General features: G+C 45.1%; 1 protein-coding gene across 9 annotated transcripts; it reads left to right on the top strand.

The window, feature by feature from the left end:
- Positions 1 to 987: 987 nt before the first annotated feature.
- On the top strand, positions 988 to 24,144 carry Phc1 (polyhomeotic homolog 1). Of its 9 annotated transcripts, none has more exons than XM_063286125.1 (15): positions 988 to 1,016; positions 4,471 to 4,628; positions 6,135 to 6,245; positions 7,058 to 7,138; positions 7,733 to 7,882; positions 8,524 to 8,679; positions 16,022 to 16,511; positions 18,072 to 18,895; positions 19,428 to 19,575; positions 19,815 to 20,026; positions 20,880 to 20,994; positions 21,561 to 21,669; positions 21,841 to 21,991; positions 22,384 to 22,615; positions 23,252 to 24,141. In XM_063286125.1, exons 2-15 carry the CDS (start codon positions 4,515 to 4,517, stop codon positions 23,404 to 23,406), a joined length of 3,048 nt encoding a protein of 1,015 aa, XP_063142195.1. In that variant the 5' UTR covers positions 988 to 1,016; positions 4,471 to 4,514; the 3' UTR covers positions 23,407 to 24,141. The 9 variants fall into 9 exon arrangements, with proteins under 9 accessions (XP_063142195.1, XP_063142196.1, XP_038963598.1 ...); XM_063286126.1 differs by lacking the exon at positions 988 to 1,016 and adding an exon at positions 1,784 to 1,922 and having other exon boundaries at positions 8,548 to 8,679; XM_039107670.2 differs by lacking the exon at positions 988 to 1,016 and adding an exon at positions 1,784 to 1,922.
- Positions 24,145 to 24,153: the final 9 nt, after the last annotated feature.

Here is a 24,153-nt window from a genome sequence, read left to right as displayed (position 1 = left end):
GGTAATTCTATACAAACCCTGTCAGGTATTGAGAAAACAAGGATATAACCTCTGGATTCTTTCTTCTGGGCATATATTACAGGATCATATCGACTCATTAGTGCTGATAGTTTTCCAATAGGATATCTGTTTCTTGTCCTGGAAGGGTATATAAATCTGATTGTTCTTTTTGGTATTAAGCCTCCACGAGAAAGCTTTAACCTTCCTTGACCTGCCAAAGTTCTAGGTTTGAATTAAGTGGGTAATGCTTCACCTGGTTTTTTAACCACGAGATCTCGCCAGAAGGTTTCCATTCATCCCCAGCCAACACCTATCATCCTTGGCCCGGCAACAAACCCTTTCACCTCTCCACGCCCTTGTTACTGCCTCTCCAGTCCTTTGGCTGCCCTTTGGGGTTTGCATACTTGTTTAACTGGTTCCTAGAAGCCTCCTAAAGATCTTACTTCACGGCGATCTGGCTACACAAATTAAGAGTGGGAATTGATACGAACACAAATGCATCTAATTTATAATGAGAATGCTTCAATTTTTCTCTAAATACAAATTAATTACACATGGGTTTTCAATGACGCGTGGGCTCGAGAAAACAACTAATTATGGCTGAGGTTAGCAGAAAGATTACAGATAAAGCTCAAATCCCAGCTATTATCACTAGGTAACACCCACCCAACGGTAGGTAAAGGTTAAGGAAAACAGTTATCTTTCCCATCAGTGCAGAGGTTAAAAAAAAAATTAAGCTTTCAAGAGTGGCCGGCACACAGTAGGTGTTCCAGGAGCATGGAGAGACTGAGAACTAAATCCTGTTAAATTTGTGTTACAAATAAAACGAGCCTCCTCCACCACAAGCTCAGCCTTCCCAAAGGCAGCACCATTGTTCACCTCTTTACACCCCGCCTTTTCCATTGTTTTGGGCGTTCTGATTCTTTCACATGTGCGTGTGACTTTTAGAGGTTCCAAAGCACACAATCAACCCTGAAATCACAGACTTAAATATCATTCAAAGCAAGTTGCATCAGGTTCCTGCTTTTAAATGAGTGCAGCTTCTAACGGGTTCAGTTTCTTTGCGGCGTTGTTTCCCGCCTTCTTGGAGTTGAGGCGAGGGATTAAACAATCAGCATTCTCTCGCTGTTCCCTCAATCCCGAAGTTTTTCTTTCCTCATCTTTCCTTCCCTCTGCTCTATTTCCTTTCACAGACCGACGTTTCTCAAGGGTCTTTGCTCAGCTTCCTCCCTCTCTGGCTGCTGGTCCCTTTGATCCTTTCTTCGAGCCCCTATTCCCAGAAGCTGCAGAAAATACCTTCTTTTCCCCCCCTTTCACGTCACTTCCCTCCCCTCTCCCTCTCTTCTCCGAGGTGAGTCCCCCTCTACAGGCCAGCGCTTTCTTAGCTTCGTGCTTTCAAACCGAGAGCGGAATTTGGAGAGAAAGAAGGGGGGAAGAAAGGACGAGAAAGAGATCCAGAGCCAGGGGGGAAAATAAAAAAACACTCGGGCCTAGAGCCGGGAGGCCCGGGAGCAGCGTCGCCATGGCAACGGGCGCCGACAGGAAGCGAGGGACGCGCGCGAGGGCGGGCGCGGGGAGGGGGCGGGCCGGAGGAGGGGTCGGCTGCCCCGGAAGCACCTCCCCGCAGCCCCCTCCCCGCCTGCCCGCGGCCCCCCGGCCTCGGCCCCCACCCTCGCGGCGGGGCAGGAAGTGACAGGCCCGCGCGAGCCCCCGGCCTGGCGGAGCCGCGGCGCGGCCAGCACCCGGACGGCGGGAGGGGCGGGGAGCGGCGGCCGCGCCGGGCACCTCCCACCGCGCCTGGGCCCCCGCCCCTCCAGGAAGGGGAGGAGGCGGCGCGCCGCCGAGGCCGAGCGACCCCCCCCTCCCCCGCCCCTGAGGTGGACGCCCCCCGCGAGGACTCGGGTGCGGAGCCGGGCGCGAAGGTAACCGGGCGGCCGCGGGCCGGGGAGGGGCCGCATCCCGGGGTCTCGGCGGCGCGGGGATGTTTCCTCAGCCACCTCGGCGTGTGCAACGCCCAGGTACCTCCCCCAGCCGCGCTCCTGCCTCCCGCTCTGCTGTGCTCTGCGGTGCTTCTTTGGTGCTTCGCGTCCCGGTCTCCGTGCTTTGCGCTGGCTGTGCTCGGTGCTGTCTGTCCGTCACCTCGTTGCCTCGGACCGCTCGCCTTCTCATTCATTTCTCCCTTCCCCGACTTTGGTCCTTCCATCCGAGCATGCTGTCTGGTTATCTCCCTGCTTCTCGCGCTCCGCCGGGCTCCCCAATCTCGACTTCTGTGACTCCCCCTGCTTGGCTCCCTACTATTAGAATGTACAATTCCCTGCTTACCGAGTCCGTTCGCTTCGGGCACGGCACTGTATCCACCCCCTTCTCCCGGTGTGTTTGGTTTCTCGTTGGAACTGCGTTTTTATCACGGTTCTGTGAAGAACTATAACCCCTGGGAGTCTTCCCGAGGCACCCCTCACCCCCTTGCTTCTCACTCCATTCTTACTGCAACAGAGTTTTGTACTCCAGGGTTATTGACTTCTTCCAACACCTGACCCAATAGGCCCAGTAGTATGTCCATCTCAATATTACTTTCTAGTCCCTTCCCGTCGGTGTGCATCTTCCCCAGTAGAATCCTTACACACCCACACCCAAATGGTGGTACCGTTTAGGATGGCCATTCACTCTTCTCTCAGTTTTAATTTTTAATTGAGTTTGCCACCTAAACGCTTTTCTGTCTTCACTTTCTACATTGAATCTGGAACTCACAACATTAATTGGAAAAAAAATGAAGATTTTAAGAAATAGATTAGTGTGCCTGCGAGGTTTTTGATGGCAGTTTCCCTGGTGGAAAGACTTTAAATTGGCCCTTCTCTGTTTCACGATCTAGGGGAAATGAAGGGGTCATCGGATTGATGAACGTTTTTTATATAAGCCTCTATTGCAAGTAACAGGGTCTTTCGTCTCTGAGTCCAGTGAGATAAGTCCAGTAATCTGTACAACTGTGCTGTGCTGCCTCTAATCCTTACCCACTTTTTTTCCTTCACATGCTGATATTGAGGACTCATGGGTCTGTATCTGTTCAGTGCTTTGATATTTTGGCAAAGGATGTGGGGAAAAAGGTAGACCAAGGTTGATAGAATGCCCTGTCTGTATCTCTTCCATTAAATCCATGTGTGGAGTGACATCTGTTTCTTCCTAAAATGGGTAGAGTTCTCTGGGGACAGTTATGTGATGTAGTGATGCCGGGGAGAGAATCGGGACTGAACTCAACTTTAATGGCCAAGGCCAGGACTTTGATTTTTGTTTGGGATGCACTCCTGAGGTAAATCCATTCATCTAATGAAACTAGAGATAGTCCCTTGCAGAAATTAGGATCGGACGTTCATAGTCCCAAGCCAGATAGTGCTTGGGTGACCTGGTATTTCTAGTAGTCATTTTCCTGCTGCTTTAGGAGAGTGTTTCTGTCTGCTTCTCGTTTCTTTTTCTTTTTTGATATGTATGTGTTTTTTTAAATTTACTTTTGCTAGTTTTAATGTAGCTGCCAGAGGATAAATTCTTACACGTTAGTAAAGTTGGATCTTATTCTTTTAAGTTAGAATGCGCTTTACTGTTACATACTTGGGAGTGTGTAACCTGCTCACTTTGTTACCTTATTTGCGAGTAGGGACACTGACCTTATATAAGGAGAAGTGACAGGCCCGAGGCTTTAATTAGTAGCTTGGCCTGCAGCCAGTCAGCTACTTTGGACATGTGGGCAATAGGCTAGCTCTTCTGCTCCCAACACTTATCCACTTCCACGACCTGTCCACTCTGCCTGCCTCATCAGTATTTCAGGGCTCTCTTCTGAAATGAGGACATGGAATCCTCACACTGAGGGACACTGCTTTGACAACAGATTTTTGTTGTTATTGTTTGCTTTTTTTTTGTTGTTGTTGTTCTGGGAGGAGACAAAGTAGTATAAAGGCTTGATACACAGAAGATGCTTGTTCCCTCTATTATGAAATGGAGACTATGATATTTACCACACAGCAGTGTAAAAGATAGCAGAGGTGAAGGGCCTGTGCTGGGCCAGGGAATGAAGGCGACTCGAAGCTTCATGGGCAGTGCTGTCTGTTGTGAGCTTGATAATGATACATGGAGATAAGGGTATCAGCAAGTTTTCAGTGGATCAGTTTTAAACTTTGAAAAGTGCTGGGGACTGAAGGTGCCTTCAGTGTTGTAGAATTGTGAGGTGGCTTGTTAATAGTCTGGTCATTTTAGTTAATGGTAGTCAGGAGGGGGTATGTAAAGGTTTTTTCTTTTGAGACAGCGACTAGCTTGAAAAGATGGTGGAGGGGGGAAGATATGATTGCAGATTTGGGGGTTCTAAGACCTCAGAGGAAGATTCTTAGACACTTTGTGGACTTACTGTGATTTTCAGTAATAATGACATGAAATGACATTTTCCATTCAAGGTGTAACTTTAACCTTTTACTGATTCCTGTCTAGGGCTTGAGTCAGAGCACCATTCTTGGGGACCCTGGAACGCTATCATGGAAACGGAGAGTGAGCAGAACTCGAGTTCGACCAATGGGAGTTCCAGCTCAGGGGCCAGCTCTCGGCCCCAGATAGCACAAATGTCCCTGTATGAGCGGCAGGCAGTGCAGGTGAGGCTCAGCTGAGTGGCTGAGGTCTGTGAATGCTGACTCTGGTGAGTCAAAGACGGCAGAAGATCGTCATCCTCAGATCTTCCCTAGCAGATAAAGTATGAGCTTCCTTCCACTTCAGAATCTGAGCAGTTTACAAAGTTAGAGCAAGCGAAATTCACCCAGAGTGAAGTCTGACCATTTTGTTTTGGTTTTTAGCAATGTACCAAGTTCAAGGCCAGCTTGGGCAACTTGGTGAGAACCTATCTAGAAATAAAACTACCAAAGATAGAGCTGGAGAATGCAGTTCATTGATTCAATATGAAATACTATAAAGTTCACACATAAATAGATTTTAATTAACCATTTCTTTTTATTGCTTAAAAATATTTACTTACTCTTTAGAGGTGTGTGTGTGTGTGTGTGTGTGTGTGTGTGTGTGTGTGTGTATGTGTGTGTGTGTAGTGCAGTGTATGTGGAGGTCAGACACTTAGAGGCTTTGTCTGTGCTGTGCAGTATATATAGGTGCCGTTGGCCCTTGAGCTTCTGTCACTTCTGACTCCATCTGCCATCTCATGAAGATGTGCACCACTGCACTTGGCCTTCTGTTTTAAGTTGTTCTGTACTGAGTCCTCGGGGTCGTGCTATGGGTGCTCTTCCCACAGAGCTCTTTCCTGCTTCAGCTGTCAAGTTTTCAATTTGGGGCCTTATAAGTTACTTTGAGTAATAGAAGTATCAATGACCTTTTTAGACAGTTACTTTTGGACACATAGCAAATTCTATATTTTAAATATTCTGTTGGAAATGAAACATTTTCTTAAAAGACTTTGGTAGATTGGTTGTAATTATTAAAGAATAAGAACATAGCAAAATCCAGTTGACACTAAACTGATCACTCATTTTTATAATTAGCCATTGACATTATACAGTAGATATTTGGAAATGTCTGTTAGTTGAGTTTTGCCTGGCAGAATTGCTCAGAAGTCATTACTGTGTTTCTGTCATCTCTCTATAAACACTTAAGGATCTGTATCTATGCTAGATACCTATGGTGTCTAGCCTTCTCCTTTTGTTACTAGTGTGTATATTTATTTATTTGAGACATGGCTTACTCTGTTACCCTGGCTGGCCTGGGACTCTTCATTTTCCTGCTTCAGCTTTCCCGGGGCTGGGATTATACGCATCTGCCTCCATGTCTAGCTTCTTTTCCTTATGTTAGTCAGTATCCCGTTTATTTGTAGTTTGTCTAGATCTTGCTATATATTTTCAGGTCTTACTTTGAGAAGTAAAAGTTCATATGCACTGGTTTGATTTTTTTATGTGTTAAGGACAGACCACATAATCAGCTGTCTCTGCTGTTTTAGATGGCTGACTAGACTATGGGTCCAACATCGTAAGGACCAATCGGATGTTGATGATGTTCGTTCTTTGTCTCCTCCTGTTCCTCTCCTTCCTGAGTCCCTTTGCAGCAGTCATGCACATAAGCGTTAGGAGTGGTGGATCTGAACACTGTGTCCTGTCTTCTAGGCTCTGCAAGCCCTGCAGCGGCAGCCTAATGCAGCTCAGTACTTCCACCAGTTCATGCTCCAGCAGCAGCTCAGTAATGCCCAGCTGCACAGCCTGGCAGCCGTTCAGCAGGTGAGAGGTCAGCAGCCATCAGGGCAGGAGGGAGGAGGGGCGAGGCTGCATTCCACACCAAAGCCTTCCTTTACCACCTGAACTCTTTGGAGAAAGGATGATCTTAGATTATGGGGTTGCAGTATAAACTGTGGGAGGGAGACTCTTTAGAGAATAGCTATGTTGTAGACCTGTTCTAATATCTTAGCTACTGGCCATATGTAGTTATTGAGTACTTGAAATGTGACTAGTTCAAATTGAGGTGACACTAAGATTGTAGAAGACATCAGTTGACAAAAAGAAGGTAAGAAATCTCAGTAATTTCTATGGCAGTTTAATGTTGTTCTGATTGTATTTGGAGGCAGAGTTGGGTCTCTGAGGCAAAAGCGTGCACCTTTAATGTGTAAAACTCAGGATTCAGTCCCATCTGTCATTCCTCCCCAAATGATAATATTTATTTTGTATGTATTGTATTAAATAAGTTACTGAAATTTTTATCATCCTACTTAATACTTTTTATGTATTAATACTCTATATGTAGTAGAAAATGGTTCATTTGACTTTATATTGGACAAGTCTGCATTAGATTTATCAGTGACTGCTGTTGTGGGTTGAAGCTGGAGTAGCAGAGTACAGGTTGCCTGTCTGCCCTGATGTTGCTGGACAGGCTTATGTGGTCATGTGACATATCCTGGATAGTGATGTATTGTTTTCATACTCCCACATACAGCCTCTCTGTTCTTACCTGAGATTTCTGTTTTGTCCATGGATTAATGCTAGAAGACAGGGAGACATGCCTTTTCATTGTTTCTCTTATGCTTCCCCTTGAACAGGCCACCATTGCTGCCAGTCGTCAGGCTAGCTCTCCAAACAGCAGCACTGCACAGCAGCAGACCGCCACCACACAGGCCTCGGTGAGTCCGTCTTGCCCTGAGGGCAGTGTCTGTCAAGGACTGGTCTTTGCAGCTAATCTGGAAGGTCGATTGTGTCATCAGTGGGCATTTATCGCTCTTAAGTAGAGACTGGCAAAAAGCAAAAAAAAAAAAAAAAGACCAGGGAAACTATTTGAACCTGTGTAGGAGTCTTGGTTTTCCTTAGCTAGTCCATACTGGGTTCGTACTTACAGTGATTCTCCTGCCTCTGCCTCCTGAGCTGGTATTACAGACATGCACTATGACCTGTTATGCAGGAGTCTTTAAATGGGCAAGTCTAAAGAAGGGAGAGATAACAAATGCAAGCTTGCTCTTCCAGAGAAAGAAAATCTGTTTCTTTCTTTCCTTTTCCTGCTCAAGAATGAAAATTGGTGATTGTGGACTTGCTTTCTTTTTGATTGTCTGCTTGCTTTAGTAATATTCCAGAGTAGCTAGGGTGAGGTGTGAGATGGAACTTACCATTTCTTTCCCTTAACTTCATGGAAGTAACATCCTGTTCTTGATTGTGTCACTCGAATTGTCAGCTGTGGTTTCCCCTCAAGTCTTCAGCCCCAGTTCCTTTTTTATACTGCACAGATCAATCTAGCAACCACGTCAGCTGCTCAGCTCATCAGCCGATCCCAGAGTGTGAGCTCCCCCAGTGCTACCACCCTGACTCAGTCTGTGTTACTGGGGAACACCACTTCCCCACCTCTCAACCAGTCCCAGGCCCAGATGTATCTGCGGGTAAGTCATAGCCACCACCACCATTGTCCTAGGGGTGTAGTTCATAATTTATTTTCCCTGGCAAAGAATGAAAAAAGAATGAAAGATTTTTTCAGTGCTATCGAGGGAACCCAGGGCCTCATGCATACTAGGCAAGTGCTCAGCCCCTGGGCGATACCCTCAGTCTGAAAGCTGTTGTATTTAATTCTGGTCATCCACTTTTTAACACAAGCTGATCTACTTCTTATGTAGGCTAGAAAAGATGCTTTTAGATAGCATTGAGATCCTTTGCTGGAAGATGTGGCTTTGATATTTGATAGATCAGTGTTAGGTGTAGTATAGACTTTAAATGTGCGACTTGGGTACACAAATTATAGGTATCTCTCAGCTGATCTATTTCTGTGTAGAACTATGTGTTCTAAAATCCTCACTGTCTAAATGTCTTTGATGTTTGACTGTTATCATTCGTAGTCTTCTGTACTATCTAGGTTTTCTTCTGGATGATTCCTCACATTTGGAGAACGAGAGGTTCTTGGGTTGGTGTGGAAAGGCGCAGGCTCAGCTGTCTAATACCTGCTGTTTTTTGTCTTGTGGTCCTTTCCTTCCATCTCTTCTGTCTTCTCTTTTCTTCTTTTTACTCTCCTTCCTCCTCTCCTCGCCAGCCACAGCTGGGCAACCTATTGCAGGTTAACCGGACCTTGGGCCGGAATGTGCCTCTAGCCTCCCAGCTCATCCTGATGCCTAATGGGGCAGTGGCTGCAGTCCAGCAGGAGGTGCCACCCGCTCAGTCTCCTGGAGTTCATGCAGATGCAGATCAGGTCAGTGGCACCACTTACTGTGGAGAAGCCTGGGAGCATGAAGGGGATGACCATAGGCTAGGCCCCACACTTGGCCCCTTGATTGATTTTTATAATTCTTATTTTGTTTCAGCTTCCCTTTCCTCAACTCCTATAAATAAAAACTCCCTTAAAATATTTGAGTCGATTTGAGCTAAAGAAGGAAGTAGAATCACCTAAAATGATCCTATAGATCTGGACGTCTTACAATACAAGTTGATTTTCAGGGCATCCTTTTTGCCCTCTCCAGCTTAGTTTTATTAAGACTCTTAATTCCCTCATAGAAACGTCATGTGAAGATAGGGATGTTGGAGGGAATTGTTTAAGTTTAAGTTAGATGGGAAGTAGGCCTGGCTGAGTTGCTGGTAGGATGTTTGATTCTTTCTGTTCTTGACTTACTGTAGTTCTCAACTTCTAGTCTCCTATTCCTGTTCATGTTTCCTCAGTAAAGTCTTTCTTCCCATTGCTTTTTGTGACTTTTCCCAAAAAACATATATTTTAATTTTAAACATGTATCAGATGTTAACTGGGGCCTTATAATGGTTGTCTCATTCATCTAGTCTGTCAAAAACTACATAATATATTGTGCTTGGATATGCGTCTAGAGTTTTGGAGCACTAAAAAGAGATGAGCCAAATCTTCAAATGACTTAATTAAGGGGACAGTAGTGTTGTACCCCTGAGTTTCCAGAGCTGGCTGTTACTTTGCATGATGCTTGAGTAGAGTCTTAAGGGATTGGCCGATTGATGTGGAGTGAGGAGAGAACTGAGGAAGAAGAGCAGCTCCGAGGGCTCCGTTCATTTACAGAAGTCAGACCCCAGGGGAAACTGGGTAGGAGGGACAGCAGGGGCCTGGTGTGGCTCTTTAGTAGAGCCTGTCAGGTGCATTGGATTGATCTCCAGTTTTGTCAAAAACAAAGCAAAGAGACAATGAGCCCAATGGTGGAAGATGTCTAATGGTGGAAGGACACTAAAAGCCAAGGAAAGGAGGTTGTAGGTAATTTTATAGGCAGCTGGACAGTGGTGGTGCCTGGGACTTCAGAGGCAGGGGCAGGCAGATTTCTGTGAGTTTGAAGGTAGTCTTGTCTACAAAAAGTGTTCCGGGGCTGGGGATTTAGCTCAGTGGTAGAGCGCTTACCTAGGAAGTGCAAGGCCCTGGGTTCGGTCCCCAGCTCCGAAAAAAAGAACCAAAAAAAAAAAAAAAAGTGTTCCAGGAGAGCTAGGGCTACACAGAAACCCTGTCTTGAAAAATAATAAAAAAACAAAAACAAAAACAAAAATCCTAACAACCCTCAAAAGAACCCCCCCCCCAAAAAAAAAAAAAAACCAAAACCCAAAACAAACCAACAAACTTTGTGGATAGCAGAGACCATTATTGGCTATTGAACAACAGATGAACAGAGTGAACTGAAAGAATCAAGGAACATGTGTCTGCTAAAAGAGTCTTGGGGTCATCTAGTTATAAAATAAAATACCTTTGCAAGCTGTTCAAGCAGCAGAACACAAAGAGGGAGCAGGTTGTGTTTCTTATCAGTTCTTTAGTTTAACCAACCGTCTATCCATCCTCCATCCATCCATCCATCATCCATCCATCCATCATCCATCCATCATCCATCCATCCATCATCCATCCGTCATCCATCCATCATCCATCCATCCATCATCCATCCGTCATCCATCCATCATCCATCCATCCATCATCCATCCGTCATCCATCCATCCATCATCCATCCATCCATCATCCATCCGTCATCCATCCATCATCCATCCATCCATCCATCCATCCATCCATCCTCCATCCATCATCCATCCATCCATCCATCCATCCTCCATCTATCCATCCATCATCCATCCATCATCCATCCGTCATCCATCCATCCATCATCCATCCATCCATCCATCCATCCATCCATCATCCATCCATCATCCATCCGTCATCCATCCATCCATCATCCATCCGTCATCCATCCATCATCCATCCATCCATCATCCATCCATCATCCATCCGTCATCCATCCATCATCCATCCATCCTCCATCCATCCATCATCCATCCATCCATCCATCCATCCATCCATCCATCATCCATCCATCATCCATCCATCCTCCATCCATCCATCATCCATCCATCCTCCATCCATCCATCCTCCATCCATCATCCATCCATCATCCATCCATCCATCCTCCATCTATCTATCCATCCTCCATCCATCCATCATCTATCCATCCATCCATCATCTATCCATCCATCATCCATCCATCCATCATCCATCCATCCATCCATCATCCATCCATCCATCCATCATCCATCCATCATCCATCCATCATCCATCCATCTATCATCCATCCATCCATCCATCCATCCATCATCCATCCATCATCCATCCATCATCCATCCATCATCCATCCATCCATCCATCCATCCATCCATCCATCCATCATCCATCCATCATCCATCCATCTATCATCCATCCATCCATCCATCCATCATCCATCCATCATCCATCCATCATCCATCCATCATCCATCCATCCATCCATCCATCCATCCATCCATCCATCCATCCATCCATCCATCTATCCGTTGACACTCAGTATGAGCATAGTGGCTAGTATGTGTACCTGGTGTCTGGGTTAGGCCCCAGCTCTACATATAACTGTGTAATTTAGATCACCTTGGACAAGCGATCTAAATTAGTTTTTCTCCTGTGATCTCTTCATAGATAGAGTGTGCCTGATGTATGGTGTATAGTGAGGACTGATGGAGTTGATTATAAGTACTTGTATTTTAGATCGTTAAACTGTTACTGTTAGTCAGCTATTATCACTGTGTAACTCTGCATGCTTAGGAAATCCATGATGCCTACATTTATGGAGATTATAGATCTTTAAAGCAAACAGTTACCTAAGTGCTATACTAACTGCTTCATTAGCAAGAGTAAAGTGTTCTATGAATAAAGAAGGGAACTTAGTTGTAGGATGGGGTAGACATCAAGGAGGTGACATTTAATATTGGCTTTATAGAAGTTAGCCATGTATGGATGTGATGAGATGTTGAATGCCTGGAGAATATGATTTCTAAAGATCTTAAAGAAGAGTTAGTTTGTTTGAGGAATTACAAGATGGCTTATTTTCTTGGAGGACTAGACCATTGGAAGCAACCTTACCTCACAGGCCTTTGGGGCTTTGTTTAGGACTTTAGGTCTTATATTAAGGGTAATTCAAAAGCTTTATAAAGGTATAAAGCTATAAAAAGTCTCTAGTATAAAGTAACAGGGAGAGCTATGTTGTATGTGTTACTAGGGAAATGAATCATTTAGGAGAGAGATGGTGTTTGGATGCACAGCACTGAAGATGGAGAAGTCCATGGATATGAGAGTAACAGGAATTACGAGAGGTGGAGGAAACTGGTTCAGAGTTTGGGGAGCTGAAGGAGTGCCAGGTGTGAGACCTTGAAACAACACTGTAGAACAGTTGGTGCTCTTTATGGGATGAACACTGGAGAAGAGGAATTAGGTTCAGTTTTGGACATGGCAAGTTAGAGATGTTTTTGAGACATGCATGAGATGCTGAGATAGCAGCCCTGGGTGTGATCCTTGAGTTTAGGAGAGTTAACTTGGAGCTAAACGTGAAAACGGTAGATGTGAGTGACACATCTGTGGAAGTTATGGAAATATTGAAAATCGTTATGAGAGCATATGGGCTGAAGAGAAAGAACATGTAGAGCTCCGAGGGTTGGGGTAAACCCCTGGAAAAGGTGACGGGATGACTGAGGGAAGCAGAATTAAAATAGAAGAGAGAAAGTCTAGACTGTAGTAACATGAGGACAGAGGAACAGGTCTTACAGGACTGGTGTGGAGGGTATGGGTGTAGGGTTGAGAGCCTCATTTCTTTTCAGTGTAAAAGAGGAAAATGGGAATTTGTTAGTTTGGAGGGAGAGCTACTTTAGAGGAGTTAGGAGGGCGATTGAACTTGAAGGAATATTGAATTTGAAGCATGCATGGAGAGTGAATGGGTACAGTGGATGCACAAGAATTTAGTCATTCGGAAAGGAGGATATGGCTGGGGAAGGGGGAACAGGCAGGGAGAGGAGCACAGGCAGATCACACAGCCAGGAGAGGCTGATAGAGCCAAGAGTAAGAGAGTTGTTAGGATAATCTTAAAAAGCAGGGGGAGAGGATTGGGGCACAGGATCGCCCTTGGTAGGAGGAAGGAGGAGTGAGAGAAGGGTCTGGTACTGCAGGGAGGGTGGGGTCTTCATTGTCTCTGCAGAGGTGGAGGGAGGGGAGCAGAGAGGGTGGTTCTGAGTGTAGGGAGAGTGGAAAAGTGGAATGGCCTTTGCAGAAGAGAAGCTGACTCTCAATACTGGAGAGTTCCAGGCACCTCTGCAAAGCTGGCCTTTTCTCTTCCACTCTTCTGGATTCAAGTTTCTACTTCATCTGGCTGACTGCTTATCATCTTCTTCCATGTTTCTATCAAGATGACTTTAACACAAACAAAAACCCAGGGATTAGCTCAGACAGTGCTCGGAAGCGTGAGGACCTGAGTTCCATTCTCACAACCCACATTAAAACCAAAGCGAATCTCCACCCATTCGTGGTGGTGCTTGCTTGTAATTCCAACCGTGGTGAGACAGAAACAGATGGATCCTTGGCTCCCTGGCCAGTTAGCCTAGTCCTTCCAGTATGTAAATTCCAGGACAGTGAGAAACCTTGTCTCAGAAAGGGGGTGCCTGAGGAATTGCATAGTGGCGTCTTTCGACCTACATATGCATGTGTATACATGTGTACCTGTACCCACATACACATGAACACCTGCATACACACGAGCACTTATGTACACACTAAGAAAACAAGAGATGTATTATGTTACTGACTTTTTAAAAATATCGTACCTCTAGTACACAGAATTTGATTGTTCTAGTGATGTGGTTTATTATTGTCTTACTATTGTTCCTCTCCTGGCTCACTTTTTTAAAAATTCGGTTTTAAATAAAAATTATTTGTTTTTGTATATGTGTTCCTGAATGTGTTTATGTGCAGCACATGCATGCAGGGCTGGGAGGTGTAGGTTCTGGGAACTGAACTTGGGCCCTCTACAACATCAGTAAGTGCCCTTAGTCCCTGAACCATTTCTCTAGCCTTTTACTCAGTAAATTTTTTAAAAGAGAAATAGCAAGCGGGCTGGGGTGTAGCTCATTGGTGAAGTGCTGGCCTTGTATGTAGAAGATGCCCTGGTTGAATCCCCAGTGCTGCAAACCAAAGACAATGTAAGAAGCATTTGCTCACTGTGTCTGTCCTTATCCATGGTATTGAGTATGTACACTGATTTCTATGGTCATCCTTCTATTGGTCCCCTTTAATATAGCTTCATTATCTCTTTATATATTTCTAAAATTTACTTTGAAAATTGATTTTAGTGGGAAATGAAAATGTATATACAAAATTTAATCTGTGTTTTTACCACTGAGTTTCAATAATACCAATAGATGACCATTCCATGCGCTCTTGCCCTCTGACCATGGATTAATTTGAAGCAGACTCTAGTTACCATATATATATATATATATATATATATATATATATATATATATATATATACATACATACAAGCATATAATATATAACATATATAACAATCTATAAACAGCAATATGTAATGTAAGTATTGCTATGTATTTTGAAATGATATGTTTTACTTGTACTTAAATTTATAGAAAACTTAGCTATCTGTAATCTTTTTCAGAATACAATTTTATTTGTATTTTGAGACAGAATCTTGTTATGTTGGTCTGAGTAGCCTTGAACAATGGTCTTGTTTTCCTTTTGCCTTGGCCTTAGTAACACATACAACAGCAGCGCAGCTCTGCATGGGCCTGAGAATGCTTTCCTCACAGCATATTGTCAAGATACTTTTGTTTATAGTCATTTATAATTTTAATTTTTATGTAATATTCTGTTTTCAGAATGTAGTCCTCTTCTGTGGCTGTCAGTTAGGGTTGTTACTCTGCATGGTTCATCTGCCACGTGCAGTTTCTCTTGTGGAGTTCTATGTGGGTGGGTAAACATGTGGACAGTCACCATTAGGGTACAGTGACAACAGTTATGATTAGGATGTAATGACAATTTTTCTCTCACAATATTTTTTTTTAAAGTTACATCTTTTTTTTTTTAAAGATTTATTCATTTATTATATATAAGTCCACTGTAACTGTCTTCAGATACACACGAGGTTCAGACGAGGGCATCAGATCTCTTTACAGATGGTTGTGAGCCACCATGTGGTTGCTGGGAATTGAACTCAGGACCTCTGGAAGAGCAGACGGTGCTCTTAACCACTGAGCCATCTCTCCAGCCCTCTCACAATATTTTTTTTTTTTTTTTTTTGGTTCTTTTTTTTCGGAGTTGGGGACCGAACCCAGGGCCTTGCGCTTCCTAGGTAAGCGCTCTACCACTGAGCTAAATCCCCAGCCCCACAATATTTTTAAGAATTGGACTCAGCTATGATTTTTATCGTGTCGGTTCTTATTATTAACTGTGATAGTATTCTGATTAATAGAATCAACCAGGTAGCTGTTTTTCTCTCCCTTTGTGCTCATGCCTAACACTGTTGTATTCTGGGGCTATTAATAATAAGCAAGACAGATTAAATTTGTTGTTTGTAAGTTACAATTCAGACTGTTTATGTTAACACTCCAGGACCTTAGTGACCTAGCAGAGTGCCTCTCTGTCTTCCTAACCCCAACCACCTTTCTTGTTTCTTATTTTTCTGCTCCCTGTAACTGAACACAATGAAATGTTTATATTAAAACATGACATGATGTTTTGGTTCTGTGGATTTGGTATACCTTTAGGCCTTTCCTTCCCCTGTGCCCCCTCTGAGCCTCAGGGCAGACATCATCTGCTTTAGAAGACTAGCCTCCCAGGTAGAGTTGATTTTATGATCTCTTGTAAAGTTGGTTTACATGTATGTGGATATTGCTTGGTTATACTTGCTGATTTTCTACTCTAACAAACCATGCAGCACTTGCATTTCCACTATCCAAGCCAGTACCTGAAGTGTGGTATTTAATAGATGCTGAGTAAATGAGGAAAGAGAAAGTCAGAGATATATTTGGAAGGAATTTTGTTGAAATTTGGTGATACACTTGATAGTACATAGCAAACAATGTGTTTACAAGGAAGCTCTTTGAGAGCCTGAAATGACCTAATTGGTGTAGAAGTTAGGACTCAGTCGCAGGAATCTCTCTACACACACACACACACACACACACACACACACACACACACACACACACACACACACACGTATATATTACTCTCTTCCAGGTGCAGAACTTGGCAGTGAGGAACCAACAGGCCTCAGCTCAAGGACCCCAAATACCAGGCTCTACTCAGAAGGCCATCCCTCCTGGAGCGTCTCCTGTTTCTGGCCTCTCCCAGGCCTCAAGCCAGGCTCTAGCTGTGGCACAGGCTTCTGGGGCCTCAGGCCAGTCACTCAACCTCAGTCAAGCTGGTGGAGGCAGTGGGAATAGCCTCCCAGGCTCCATGGGTCCGGGTGGAGGTGGCCAGGCGCCTGGGGGTTTGGGTCAGCTGCCTTCTTCAGGACTAGCTGGTGGAAACTGTCCCCGGAAGGGTACAGGAGTGGTGCAGCCCTTACCTGCGGCTCAAACAGTGACTGTGAGCCAGGGAAGCCAAACAGAGGCAGAGAGTGCAGCGGCCAAGAAGGCAGAAGGAGATGGGAGTAGCCAGCAGAGTGTGGGCATGAACCTGACTCGGACAGCCACACCTGCCCCCAGCCAGACGCTTATTAGCTCAGGTAAGGTGTCACCTCTCATGATGTCATTAATTTCTCAGAAGAAATTTGATATATTTAAAGGAACCCCCACCCCACAAACTTTTAAAAACCCTCTAGGATACAGAATGGCAGAAAAAAAGAGAATCTTGTCAGTCTTGAACGTGCTAGCACAGAGACAGAATAGTGAGTGAGTGGAGATCTTGGTTTCCTCCCAGCAGCAAACTGCTTATAAAGTACTTCGTGCAGTCTCTGTATTCAGTTCATTCTCTTCACTCAGTCCTGGCGGAGCTGACAATGTGCTAGAGACACATCAGAGAGTCCCGGCCTTGCGTGCTGTGGTGCTCAGTAGAGGATGAGTTGGCCCTTTGCAGTGGGTGGCTCAAATAGCTGTAGTCTAAATAACTAAGGACACCACCAGCAGGTGGAGCTGTGCTCGTGTGTTGACTTTGGGACGAGAAGGACAAACTCAGTTAATGAGAACAGTAACCCTCGTTTGTGTTTGCTTTGAGACCGGGTCAGATCTAGCCAATGTTTACACTTGGTAATGTTGGATTTTTGTTTGTTCTTTTCGTCATACTAATTAATCATTGATATAATTGGATAATTTCATCACAAAAATTACCAATATTAGATACTTATATACCTTAGCTTTTCTTCCAAAGTGCATGCTTTGTGTGTTCTTTGGATGGTCTGGTAACGTGCAGGGCAGAGACTGTCAACTCCAGTCTGCAGCAGGGGAGACAGAGTGCTCAGAGCTTCTGTCTGTTCTTAAGAGTTTTTAGGTGGTGACTTAGTGTGATGAACTTTAAAAATGGAGGCATTCATAGTGGATGGTGATACCTTTCCCTCTGGGAATTCTACTGGTGAATATTAAATACATTTTATGTGTTCAACACCAGAATGAGTTCTAAGTATGTCAGAATGAGTAAACATGGATTCAACCCTGAGATAATGAAGGAAGGAGTCAATCATTTGCTCAGTACCAAATGGAAGGGTAGGGTAGTTATAGCAAAATAAAGAACAGATATGACTGAAGATTATTGCTGATTTAAGGGCTATGCTTCATTCACCTCCCTCCCTCCCTCCCTCCCTCCCTCCCTCCCTCCCTCCTTCCATCCCTCCATCCCCGTCCCCCTTTCCTTTTTTTTTTTGTGCTGCTTGGGGAGCCTTGAACACACCGAGCCAAGTTTCCATCCCAGAGCTGCTACACCTAGTCCTGTCCTTTTTAACTTTTTAACTCTGTATTTTGAGAAACAGTTCACTAAGCTGCTCAGGCAGATCTTGATTCGCCTGAGGACTCCTAGTACTTGGGTTTCCAGGCTGTGCCCTGAATTTTTGCCTTGAGATCTTTGTCCTGGAGGTAGTCAGTACTGAGAGGAAAGAGTATGAGTAAAGTGATGTTGAAGCTCTGTGTTTCTAAGCAGGCAGATTTCCGTTCACTGTCTGATTTCCTAGTAAGGAAATTTTCGTTCATTGAGTCTACCTTAGGTAAATCTTAGGATGCTTCTGTTTTAATGTAGAAGGATTATCATTGTTTGCTCCTTTTCTCCTTCATTCCGTTCTGTCTTGCTTCACACATAGCCACATACACACAGATCCAGCCCCATTCCCTGATTCAGCAACAGCAGCAGATCCACCTCCAGCAGAAGCAAGTGGTGATCCAGCAGCAGATTGCCATCCACCACCAGCAACAGTTCCAACACCGCCAGTCCCAGCTACTTCACACAGCCACGCACCTCCAGTTGGCCCAGCAGCAGCAGCAGCAGCAGCAACAGCAGCAGCAGCAGCAGCAGCAGCAGCAGCAGCAGCAGCAGCAGCAGCAGCAGCAACAGCAAGCAACAACTCTCGCTGCCCCTCAGCCACCCCAGGTCCCACCTACTCAGCAGGTCCCACCTTCCCAGTCGCAACAGCAAGCCCAGACTCTGGTGGTCCAACCCATGCTTCAGTCTTCACCCCTGTCTCTTCCACCTGAACCAACTCCCAAACCACCTATTCCCATTCAGTCCAAACCTCCTGTAGCTCCTATCAAACCTCCTCAACTAGGAGCTGCTAAGATGTCAGCTACACAGCAGCCACCACCACATATCCCTGTGCAAGTTGTCGGTACCCGGCAGCCAGGTACAGCCCAGGCACAGGCTTTGGGATTAGCGCAACTGGCAGCTGCTGTACCTACTTCCCGGGGGATGCCAGGGGCAGTCCAGCCTGGCCAGGCCCACCTGGCCTCCTCGCAACCTTCATCCCAGGCTCCTGGTGCACTTCAAGAATGTCCTCCTGCATTGGCTACTGGGATGACCCTTGCTCCTGTGCAGGGAACGGCACATGTGGTAAAGGGTGGGCCTACAGCCTCCTCTCCTGTTGTGGCTCAGGTCCCTGCTGCTTTCTACATGCAGTCGGTGCACCTGCCGGTGAGTGAGGTTCCGTCATTTTGAAGGTATTATTACACGTCCACATCCTAGTGGGCGTGGGACTGAGTGGAACTAGAACTTAGTTTAATGGGAGAATGAAGAGTTGGGAAGGCGAATGGTGGCATGCATGTGCTCTTTTTTATTTTTTTTAAAGAGTGACATGTTTATGTATATTTATATGTTTATATGCTATAATATATATATATATATAAAATGTTTAAACTTCAAATTTCTAAGTTTGTTACTGTCTTAGGGTGTTTATATATATGTTGATTCCATCAAGAGCTCCTTAACCAGATCTGTCTTTGTAAAGCCAACAGTTGGTCTACAATGAGTTTTTGAGTCCCTAGCCAGGACTTAGTGATGTCTTTCTGTTCTGATGCAGAAGTTACACATTGGGGTGACCAGGAAGTCTAGTGTGTCAAAGGAAGTAAACAAATTTGGGCACTGAGGATGTCCTCAGGAAGGATGCAGTTAAAGCTTTCCTTTCACACCTAAACCTTAGCTGCTTTCTTGTTTATTCCTCTTCTAGGGTAAAGCCCAGACGTTGGCTGTGAAACGCAAAGCTGAGTCTGAGGAGGAGAGAGAAGACCTCTCTGCATTGGGCTCTGTGCTTCCTACAAAGGCATCACCAGCAGCAGAGAGCCCAAAGGTAATAGAGGAGAAGAACAGTCTTGTAGGTGAGTAGCCAACATCTAAAATCTTACTGGTGCCAGAGAATAAACAAGTGTTTTCAGTGAGCCAAAAGATAAGTCTAATTTAGTAGAAAATGGGCCAGGACATGGTGAGCAATAAGTAGATACAGACATAGGGCTCCATGGTGAGTGGTCAGAGATGAGCGTGTTGTGGAGGCTCAGGCTTGGTAATGGGCGAGTCAGTTGTGTCGTCTACACGCTCCTTATGTGTGTTTGTTTTTCAGAGAAAGCTGAACCAGTGGCCAGTTTGAATGCTAATCCTCCAAACAGTGATCTAGTAGCCTTGGCCCCTACCCCATCAGCACCACCTCCTACTCTGGCCTTGGTGTCCAGACAGATGGGGGACTCAAAACCCCCACAGGCCATTGTGAAGCCCCAGATTCTCACGCACATCATTGAAGGCTTTGTTATCCAGGAAGGAGCAGAGCCTTTCCCGGTGAGGGTGGGGCCTGCCTGAAAGTGGGGCTGGGAAGGGAGAGGTGATCTCATTTTTTTTTTTTTCTCACATTCCTTTAAAAGAAGGAAAGTGCAGAACTATTCCATAGTTAGAGAATGGTTCATTATGTGCTTACTTAGAGGGTGAAGGACACAAGGGCAGTTTGTGGGCCAGAAAGTGAAAATACTGAGAACAGAAGGAAAGTCAGCTTTTAAAATTACAGTGTTTGGTGAGTACATTAGGTCGAGTTGTAATGAAGGAAACCAGGATCTTGACTCCTGCATTTATTGTAGCTTTGTGGAGAAAACCATAATATGGGGGAGTAAGTGTAAGGACCCAAGTCTCCAGTGACTTAGATGGAAAAAGCCAGCTAGAGTCCCTTGTCTGCCATCTTGAAAGGTCTTGGGGCTAGAGAGACGCCTCAGCAATAAATGAATATATTGTTCTTTCAGAGGACCTGAGTTGCGTCCCCAGCACCCGTGTCCCAGTTATACCAACTCCAGCACTTGAGTATCTGACTCTGGTTATGTACCTGCATACCTGGCTAGGCAGGGCACACACTTTGAGTCCTTCGGTGGCAGAAGAGCAGGCAGCTCTCTGAATTCAAGGCCAGCCTGGTCTATATAGCAACTTCTGGCATAGTTTGGGCCATGTAATGAGACTTTGCTTCAGTCTCAGTTGCCCCACCCCAAACAACAACAACAAAGTCTTAAGAAAATAAAGAATGAGATCCCCTCAGAGGCAGATCTGGCCATCAACTCAGAGCTCACCCAAGCAGGGACAAGGTGACTATAAAAGGCTATAGATGACAGAAAGGGATTATGCTGCCTTAACTGCTCTTTCTCTGGGACAGGTGGGATGTTCTCAGTTCCTGAAAGAAACGGAGAAGCCACTGCCGGCTGGCCTTCCAACAGGGCTGAATGAGAGTCAGTCAGGTGGCCCTTTAGGGGGTGATAGCCCCTGTGTAGGTAAGTACTAGATATTCATGGAGATGCTTGATAGCTGTGGGGATTGAGCCAGGGGGAAGCACATATTATGCGTCGGTTCTACAAATGAACAGCATCCCTAGATTTCATTCTCTAGAGACAAGACTGGCCTTTAACTTCAGACCCCTCCTAAGTCTGGGGACTACATGCATGGGCCACCACACCCATCCAGTCAGTCCTTGTTTACTTAAAGGAAGAATTTAGGCAAGGTCTGTCTATGCACAGATGTGTTCTGCTGAGTATGTGGAACCATACAAAAACCTATAAGGGAACTTTTTACCCAGTTAAAGGAACGGGTTGGCTTATTTTATATCATTTAAGGATATATTCACCTTCCTGCCTCCATTTCCTTTGTGCTGGGATTATAGGCCTGTATTTATACCCATCCATATATTTCTTGAGAATCAAGCCTTTAGGGTATTAGGGATTTTCAGTTAGACTGTGTAGGTCTTTGCAGAAGACTCTGAGGAAAATTAGTACTGATCTCTGGGCCTAATAAATGAGGGTAGCAGAAACCTGTGGTAAGTCAAGAATGCCTTGTTTTTCAGACTTAGATAAGAAGGCAAATCTCCTCAAGTGTGAATACTGTGGGAAGTACGCCCCAGCAGAGCAGTTTCGAGGCTCTAAAAGGTTCTGCTCCATGACATGTGCAAAGAGGTACTGTGGCCACTGGCCTGCTCGCCTTCATAGAGTTTTCCACTGAATGCTGTCCCTTCTCATAGCTGATACTTTATATATCCCTCTTTGCTTTTCATTCTGTTCAAGTTAAAATGTCGTTTTCACAGCACTGTGACAGCAACCTTGTATGTCCCTACATTGTCCCTGTAGGTACAATGTGAGCTGTAGTCACCAGTTCCGCTTGAAGAGGAAAAAAATGAAAGAGTTTCAGGAAGCCAGCTATGCACGTGTTCGGAGGCGTGGACCCCGCCGCAGCTCCTCTGACATTGCTCGTGCTAAGATCCAGGGCAAGCGCCATCGGGTGAGCTGCTATTGCAGAGCCAGCTAGCGTGTAAAATGCCCCTCCCACGGAGTCACTTTCCTCGGATAAAGCCCTGGATACAGAACGCTCAGAACTCTAGTTTGACACTGATTTCATTGATCCATATTGTAAACGACTCTGTCCCGTCTCTTTTCCCTAACTACAAGTTTGTGCATCCACGAGTCCTTTATTACATTTGAACTAATTCAGGGGACACGCAGCGAGTTCACACTTGACTGGTGCTTTTGTGCATCTGCAAGTGAGGTGCAGCTTTAGTTCACCTGTTCAGAAAGCTTTCCTGTAGCCTGGTGTAGTTGTGGGGAGAAGGAACTCACGGTGTCGCTCTCCTTCCTTCTCTCACTGGCTTTACTGTTTTGCTATCTCCTCTTAAGGGTCAAGAGGATTCTAGCCGGGGCTCAGATAATTCCAGCTATGATGAAGCACTCTCTCCGACATCTCCTGGGCCACTGTCAGTAAGAGCTGGGCATGGAGAACGTGATCTAGGAAACACCATTACAACCCCGTCCACACCAGAGTTACAGGGCATCAACCCTGTGTTCTTGTCCAGTAATCCTAGCCAATGGAGTGTCGAGGAGGTCTACGAGTTTATTGCTTCTCTGCAAGGTACTGGGGGAGGTGCTGGTTCAGTAGAACCAGGTCCACATTTCCCTAGGTCATCCCACCAGACTGACTGGGATGTATCTGGCAGTTACTCAGTCCTATAGTGTGGTTTACTAATTTCCTCCTGGGCCAGCACCATTGATCAGTGTTCAGTTTTTTGGTATTCGTTTTTACTTTGTATTAACCATATTTCTCACTTGGGAGCTTTTGGATAATGTCTCTATTTGGTTTGAGTAACTGAGTGTACATGACTTCCAGAGGAGTCTATTAGGAGAGACCTTTGTTGACTTCTGAGGCAGGACTGCCATATTAATAAACACCTTTGCTCTTTGGTATTTGTCGTTCTGAGAAAATGTTGGAAAAGCTGTTCATCTTTTTGCCATTGTCAAAGAAGCTATGAGTGTAGCTTTTATCTCTGTGGAGTTTTGAGGTTATTTCTTAGATGGACTTGTTATTTGCCTGATGCTGTATGGAATAGGTAATTCTGATTTCACTTGCTTTCAGAGTTTGCCTCAAACCTTTGTAATACTAAACTGAGGATAGTGTTTAGGACTGGCTATTCCTAGGCCTGTTTTAGTTTCTTTCCATGTAATGATGCTGCCATCAAGTTTCTCATGTGTTCCCACCTTTTCCTTTTAGGTTGCCAAGAGATTGCAGAAGAGTTTCGTTCCCAGGAGATTGATGGACAGGCCCTTTTATTACTTAAAGAAGAACATCTTATGAGTGCCATGAACATCAAATTAGGTCCTGCTCTCAAGATTTGTGCCAAGATCAATGTCCTCAAGGAGACCTAAGTGACCCTCTGCACAGCTCAGCCTAAAGCAGATGCCCTGACTGTTGGGGTTATACCCTGGGAAGAGCTGTTCCTCTTGTGTGACCTGTGTGGGATTGGAAGCAGAACTGCAAGAATTGGTTGCTGGTGCTACATGGTGGCAGCTTTGACACTTCTGGGTTTCTCTTAAAAATCTTCTCACTATCACATCTACCCTAACCAGTTTTTAAGCAGGCAGACTAGAGACTAGGACTGCTCAGCTGTCTCCTGGAGAGGAATGACTAGCCAGGGTCTCATTTCTCCAAGGAGGAACGTCTTGTATGGGAAGGCAAGGAAATGGGTGAGTGTCAGTCTGCTTCCCCCTGGGAGAGGCCAGCTTTCCTGGCTTACAAGGAACAGCAAACCTGGTGCTCTCCTGGAGTCTCATAGTGGCTGCAGCTCAGTTTTCTGTTAATACTGAGTATTTCCTCTGCATCCACGGCAGGGTCACCAGCCACTGCAGACACTTGTTGGTATCTGATTTGCTGCAGGGACATAGTGTTTGACTGGCACGTGTGTGGCTGTTGTCATTCTGCATCCCCGCTCCCCACTGTTCTCATCTCCAGCCCTGTCTTTTCCATTCCAACTCTGCTCTGCCCTATAGCTTTACAAAACAGGAGTGTGTGGGGCTGAGGCCAGGACTGTAAGCACCTGCCTTAGGCACTGTTCCTCATACAAATATTAAGTATTTTTCCTCAGTAAAAGGATGAAAATTGTCTCCATTGTCTTA

This window comes from Rattus norvegicus, chromosome 4 (genome assembly GCF_036323735.1).
Source record: "Rattus norvegicus strain BN/NHsdMcwi chromosome 4, GRCr8, whole genome shotgun sequence".
Classification (NCBI taxonomy): domain Eukaryota; kingdom Metazoa; phylum Chordata; class Mammalia; order Rodentia; family Muridae; genus Rattus; species Rattus norvegicus.
This window is presented reverse-complemented; position numbering and strand designations above follow the sequence as displayed.

Bases quoted from the DNA above. Each gene is read 5' to 3' on its own strand.
- Phc1 (NM_001107886.1), top strand. From the start codon at position 1,982: ATGTTTCCTCAGCCACCTCGGCGTGTGCAACGCCCAG. The intron at 20,027-20,879 runs GTGAGGGTGGGG...TCTCTGGGACAG, and splicing joins AAGGAGCAGAGCCTTTCCCG to GTGGGATGTTCTCAGTTCCT. The intron at 20,995-21,560 runs GTAAGTACTAGA...CTTGTTTTTCAG, and splicing joins GGGTGATAGCCCCTGTGTAG to ACTTAGATAAGAAGGCAAAT.